The sequence below is a fragment of the Oryzias latipes genome, chromosome 15 (genome assembly GCF_053564925.1).
Source record: "Oryzias latipes strain Hd-rR chromosome 15, Olatipes_Hd-rR_3.1".
Lineage (NCBI taxonomy): Eukaryota > Metazoa > Chordata > Actinopteri > Beloniformes > Adrianichthyidae > Oryzias > Oryzias latipes.
In genome coordinates this window covers 13,194,013-13,200,271 of record NC_136251.1, presented here as the reverse complement: position 1 = coordinate 13,200,271, position 6,259 = coordinate 13,194,013, and the positions used below count along the sequence as shown (strand labels likewise).

Genomic DNA, 6,259 nt, shown 5'->3' with positions numbered 1-6,259 from the left:
ATCAACACGCAGGTCCTGCTGGTAAACAGGTCAAAGGTTTGAGCCACATTGGAACGGTTAATTATTCTCATTCAAAACCCAGTAATGACCTAATAAAACATTTTACTTTTCAAGCATAATTTTGCTTCACATTGGCTCTCTTCCTTTGTAGTGTTTGCATTTTCCACACTACAAGGCGGCCCATCTATGAATGGTCCATCTTTGAAATCATGTCAAATGTAAGGCGCACTGAACAATCAGGCATGTTAGGCGAGACAGAAGAATCAGAGATGAATCCACACTTCCGTCAGACTTTAACTGCGTTCACAGTAACTACTTTGTAGCACGCTACACGTCAGCCACGTTAGAAGCGTTGGCATATTTGACCTCGGAAGCAAGTGTTTTAAAAATTATTTTTGAAATTTACAAAAATGTAAAAAAAACGATTCAAAAAAGGAAAAGAATTTGGGATATTTACTCATCAAGATTCGTGTTCTGTGAATGCCACTTTTTTAAAAAGCCTTTTGAACACATGTTTCTGATTATTGGCATTTTTCATATAATGGAAGTTTTTTCAAAGTAACATCCAATTCTCAATTGACAATTCAATATGTTATTCAAGCTTGGAATATGAAAAATACACTTTACTATTTAGACTTCAATATTAAAAATATTAAATAAAAAAATTTGCATTTTAAATTCTCATTGTGTTATATCATGTAAAAAAAACATTTATCTTCTTGGACAACTGAAAAGTTGTTTCTGTTAATCAAACCCGATTTATTTGTATTTGTAGTTTTCATTTGTCAACTCGGGTCATTTTTTCATACATAGTTATTAAACTAAAGTATGTTCAACCACAAAAGGCTTTAGTTCCTTAAAAACATAAAAGCAGCTGTTTTTTCCATGTGGACACATTTTGTGATAAAATATATAAACAAATGAAAGGAAAAAAAATAATCAGCTTGTCTTATAAAAAAAAAAAAAAGACAAACAAAGGTGAGTGAAAGTGTAACTCAACACTAACGTAAAACAGTGAGATTCATGGAATCCTCCTGTTTGTGTCCAAAATGATTTCAGAGGATTCCTTCCACCAACAGCAGGTGAGCTGCTGTCACTCAGGAACTCTTCATCTCCTCTGTGTGGATGGCGTGCTGCCATGGGAGCACACACTTCCTCCTTCACTTCCTCTGTTTCTGTCGTTTTGGAGGCGGCTCTGCGGCTGTGGAATCTGCTTGTTTTTTAGACTCGTTCTTTTTCCCGGAGTCTTTGTCGTCCGGCTCGTAAAGGGCGCTCCTGATGAAGCGGGAGGCGGCGCCCTTATCCAGGCGCGCCGCCTTCTTCTTGTCTGTAATCTCCTTGACTCGGTTCATGTACGCCCGGATTCGCTCCTGCAGAACAAAAACGCAAAATCCAGATCAACTAGAAATGAATGAGACTGAAATGAATGAGACTTCAGAGAAAAAGCAGGAAAAAAAAAATCAGGAAGCACAAACCAGTTCCTGTTTGATGCCGTGTTCTCTGGGGTTTATTCCTCGAGTCACCAAATACACTGTAGACAGAAACGAGGAGACAACACTGCAGCAAAACACGACTTCAAAGCCCCACTCGATCATCTTTTGATCTATTGTAAAAGCGTTCCCAGTGGTCTTCTTACTATGATCATAGTAAGAAGCGTAAATCCAAAAACCTGCGTGGTTTTCCAAGACATAGTTTGTGCAGAGAAGCAGTAGAAATTCACCTGAGTTGTGGGTGGGACTTAACCCCGCCCCCTTCCTCTCTCTGTTGCTACCAGACCAGAGCAGGGAGTTTGTGGCCGCCCAGCAGAATTTTTTTTCATCACAAAATGATCTTTTTTTAAAACTGCATCCTGACTAACAACGATTTTAATAAAAAGAAATCCTCAAAAATGACACTTTAAACAGAATTTTACTTGATCCAAAAAACAAAACACAAAATCCCAACAAACTTTGATTGGAGTAGACTCCAGAACTTACCCCAGAACAACGAGTTTAGGGTGTACGCAGACATCAGGTCCAGTTTGGCCTGGTCCAAAGGATCCAGCTGTGTCACACAAACAGCACTTAATACAATTTAACAAACAGTGACAAACACCAGCTTTATGTCACATTCAGACTTGGCTTGCCAAAAAGACTATAGGGAGAGTTGGACTGAGTGGCTGAGCTGGACTCTCTGGCCTTCCCACACCTTTCCCTGACAGAAACAGAAGCTGTTAGGACATTTATTGCGTCTGGATCCACGTTACCTTCACGAGCAGCTCGTTTCTGGACATCGACATCAGTTTGTCCAACATGGATTTCACCGCAGTCACGGAGGAGTCGAAGCTCCGCAGCTGCTCGTCGATCTCATACGGGTATTCCTCCTCCGTAGACGCCATCGTCCTGGAACAGAAACGTCCGACGGGATCATCATAAAAGTCACATCAGCAGAATGAAACCGGCAAATGATTATGTGAGTCTGACATTTTGTTATATTTGGAGCATCAGTTCAGAGGCGGAAACATTACTCCACCAACTTTGCGATTATTAAGTAAAATTTGGAAACCAGTAAAAGATTAGAAACCACAGTTTCAGTGTAAACTGCGCTATTTAGAAGTTAATAACAGATGTATTTACCTTTAGCATCCGCGTGCTCCAAACGCCAAACCGGAAGTTCTGACTGGTGGCGGTGAGGTTCTTCCTGTTTATGCATTACTGCCCCCTGTCGTCTGGAGGACTGAAAAAGACTAAGCCAGTGAGTCAACGTTGATTGCCTCCACCCAGCATTTGAATATAACATGTAACTTTTGAATAAATCCGTTGTAAAAAAAACTAAAAGAAAATTCCTTTTTTCTTAAAAACTACATTTATAACTGTCCATTGTATCTATTTCAAATCAATCTGAAAACCTGACACTCTCTTTAGTTTGAGACAAAGCAGTTTGGTTTTGCCTTTTTATCCTAAACATTATTTCGTCTGAAACTTTTAATCTAAGGTTTTAATGCTTTTCTTATCACTATATTTACAAGCTGTAATTCTTTGTTATAATGACTATCATGTATGTAATAAAATCAGTTTGTAGACATTTGTGTTTTAAATAGGATTAAGGGAATTTCAGGAACATCCTCTGCTTTATTAGCATGATTAAAAGGACAAGACCTGACTGCTTTCTGCATGTTTGATCACTGTAAATTGTTCATATTCTGTCATTTCATAAACTTATTTTTATATCTACAAAAACTAGATTACAAATATGGATCATAATAGGCAAAAATATCATCACAGTCTCATTTAAGATGAAGTAATGTCAGAAAAACATTTTCTGTTTGGTAGATTCTGTATAGTAACAATGCTTCTGGGGAATACATCGTTTAGTTCAGCCCTTTAGGGGCGTCCGTGGTGCTGTGGTAAGGCGGTCGACCTCCAATTGGGAGATTGCAGTCTAGATTCCCACCGTGCGTTGAAGTGTCCTTGAGCCAGACACTGAAGCCCACCTTGGCTGTGGTGAAAAGGTTGGTGTCAGTGTTTGGCAGCGGAGTTCACCAGTGTAAAAAAAAGACAACCAAATTCACCAGTGTGTGAATGTGTGTGTGAATGGCGGTGTGACTGTAAAGCCCTTTTGGCCTTTGAGGAAGGTAGAAAAGCGCTATACAAGTATAGGCCATTTAAAGCCTGCTTTCCTTTCAAATGGAGCCAAATTTGTAAGAAACATGCATTTGTTAGATCAGCTGCAGATGTTTTTATGGGTTGTGGCAATTAAAGGTTTTGGTCAATCTTCTCAGCCTCTTCAGCCGTTAACCCTGGACGGATTGAAGTTGAAAGAAAAAAGACACATTGAGACTTCGTATATTTGTTTGTTGACCTAACAGAGGAGAGGAAAGCAGAGCAGGTGCAGGGCTGAGTCTGTCCAGCAGGTGGCAGCATTTCACAGGTCAGAGGAGTTCAGAACAGACCACATGTTTGCTTCACATCGTTTCAGTGTTTCTGGTTAGTCAGCTCTCATGTCTCTACACCAGCAGGGAAGAGCAGGAAAGTTGATCTTCAGGGCTTGTAGATCATTCAGTAGAATGTCTGTATTTTATACCCTTACGGGACACCGTAGAAAAAAGTTTAGTTCTGTTGCTGGATGTACGATGGCTGCATGCTCGACATTAAAGCGGTGTTCTAGCTCCATCTAGTGTGATCCTTGACTCACACAAACATACAGAGATTTGAGAGAAATCTACAGGGCTGATATCTGTTGGGATCATTTCAGATTCATCATCTGCTGTGATTAACGCCTCCAGGTCCAGAGTTTTTGTGATCAGAGAGCAGAATCTCATGAATGAGACTTTCAGGAATTTTATCCTTTCATACAGTTCATACAGTAATATTATGTATGTATTTGTTTGTTTGTTGTGTGAAATGATTTTAACGCATGCAATTAACTTTTCTGTGAGAGAACGCTCTAGCTGCTTCTCCTTCTGGTTTTGAGGAACATTTTCATGAAACACTGAATTAAATCTGCTTTAAAGAGTCAAATGGAGCTTCTGCATGACTCTCCTGCAGCATGTGCCGGAAAATCCTTGAAACCAAATGTGGAAAAAGACATTTCAGGCAGTCAATACAGAGATCCTTAGATCCATTACATCTGTAGAATTGAGAGATGAAATATGATGAGATTAAATAAAACGAAAAAGAAATGAGAGATAAATAAGATGAGAGGGGATCAAACAAGAAAAGATAAAAAGAAGAGATAAGATAAGAGGAGAAAATGTAAGATAGATGAGAAGAGATTGGATAAAAGGACATGAAATATTAAAAAATGACAAGAGGTCAAATTAAATAAAATAAGAAGAGATTAGATATGAGATTAAACGATATAAGATTATAAGAAACTGTGAGATAAATAAGGGATGAGATAAAAAGCAATGACATGAGATGAAATCAATAAGATAAGAAGGGATTAGATAAAATGAGAAAAGATGATAAAACGTAAGGTTAGGTTAGATTAGAGATGAGATAAAGAGAAAACAAAATGTGATGAGATAAAAGAAAAAACTAGATGAGGAGGGATTATCTGAAAAGAGATTTAAAATACAATGAGAAGAGATGAGATAAGGTAAGAAAAGAATAGATAAATTAAAATAAGAAAATGTGGATTAGATTAGAGATTAGATCAAATGACAAGAGATCAAAAGAAACGAGATTAGATGAAAAGAGTTCAAATAAGATAAAATGAGAAAAGATGAAAAGGAATAAAATTAAAGGAGAAAATGTGAGATACATCAATGAGAAGAGGTAGGATTAAATACAATAAAATAAGAAAATATTAGTTGAGATAAAATGAGATGAAATGATTAAGATGAGAGAAGAGGAGAAAATCTAGGAAACTTCATTCACTCAAAAAAATCTCAATCATGACTAAAAAAGAAAATGTGCAGGTTCTAAAATCATACAAAACAAAAAAAGGTTCTATTTTCAACTTTATATGAGCCGAACAAACATGTCATCTGTGACATCAGCTGATGAATAATAGAAGTTTAAATCTTAAAACTGATCCTGGGAGAACTATTAAATAATTCTTCAAACTCTTGGATAACAGTGTCATTAATATGCGAGCTGCACTCTGATCATGTAACAGGGCTGTAGACAAAGATTATGTTACTGCGCTGAAAAGCATAATATTACTTAACTACAGGCTGTGGGGCAATGCAGGAGCAGAAGCTGATGTTTCTGTGGATTCAGTTTGGGTTCAGTCTGATGCTGGGCTCGGTTCAGACAGTCTGCAGAGTCCCCTGATTGTAAGCAGGAGTCGGTCTAACATTCATTTCAGAGCATAAACATTTATCTTAAGATAAAGATAAGAATTTTTGACTAATTTGATTTTTAAAAAAATCAAGTTTTACATCTTGAATATGGTTGGGGATGGAACAACAGCAAACAAAAACTCTGGTTTTTGCTACTAAAGTTTCCATTAAGGTTTGCAGTGGAAGAAGAAGAAGCCCCTCCCTGCTGGTCCAGTGTGAACACTATGGGCTAAACATCCAGACCAACAAACCTTTGCAGTCTGAATACACCCTTGAGTTGACAGTGTGAGGCACTGTAAGCTAGAGGCAGAGCTCTCAGTAACATGGAGGGGAAGGGGGGTTGGGCTTGCCCCAAACCAACAGTCTTGTCAACAACTCAGAGGTGAATTTCTAATGAATCTTCTGCTGCTCTGCAGAAACTAGGTCCTAGAAAATGACACAGGTTTTAGATTTCGGTAAAATGGCAGAATCAGAATTAAAAGACTTTAAAAA

The 6,259-nt window shown here is 38.0% G+C and overlaps 1 protein-coding gene across 2 annotated transcripts; it reads right to left on the bottom strand.

Moving 5' to 3' along the window:
• Positions 1 to 735: 735 nt before the first annotated feature.
• On the bottom strand, positions 736 to 2,666 carry c1d (C1D nuclear receptor corepressor). 2 transcript variants are annotated; one of them, XM_004076992.5, is made up of 5 exons: positions 2,616 to 2,666; positions 2,246 to 2,381; positions 1,977 to 2,043; positions 1,476 to 1,531; positions 736 to 1,370 (listed from the first exon to the last, which is right to left on the bottom strand). In XM_004076992.5, the coding sequence occupies exons 2-5, from the start codon at positions 2,375 to 2,377 to the stop codon at positions 1,161 to 1,163; spliced, it is 465 nt and encodes a 154-aa protein (XP_004077040.1). In that variant the 5' UTR covers positions 2,378 to 2,381; positions 2,616 to 2,666; the 3' UTR covers positions 736 to 1,160. The 2 variants fall into 2 exon arrangements, with proteins under 2 accessions (XP_004077040.1, XP_078787908.1); XM_078931782.1 differs by lacking the exon at positions 2,616 to 2,666 and adding an exon at positions 2,463 to 2,589.
• Between the last annotated feature and the right edge of the window lie 3,593 nt (positions 2,667 to 6,259).

Coding starts and splice junctions, on each gene's coding strand:
- c1d (XM_078931782.1), bottom strand. Junction 1,532..1,976: donor CCTAAACTCGTTGTTCTGGG/GTAAGTTCTGGA, acceptor TTCTGTCTACAG/TGTATTTGGTGACTCGAGGA. Junction 1,371..1,475: donor ACGGCATCAAACAGGAACTG/GTTTGTGCTTCC, acceptor TTTGTTCTGCAG/GAGCGAATCCGGGCGTACAT.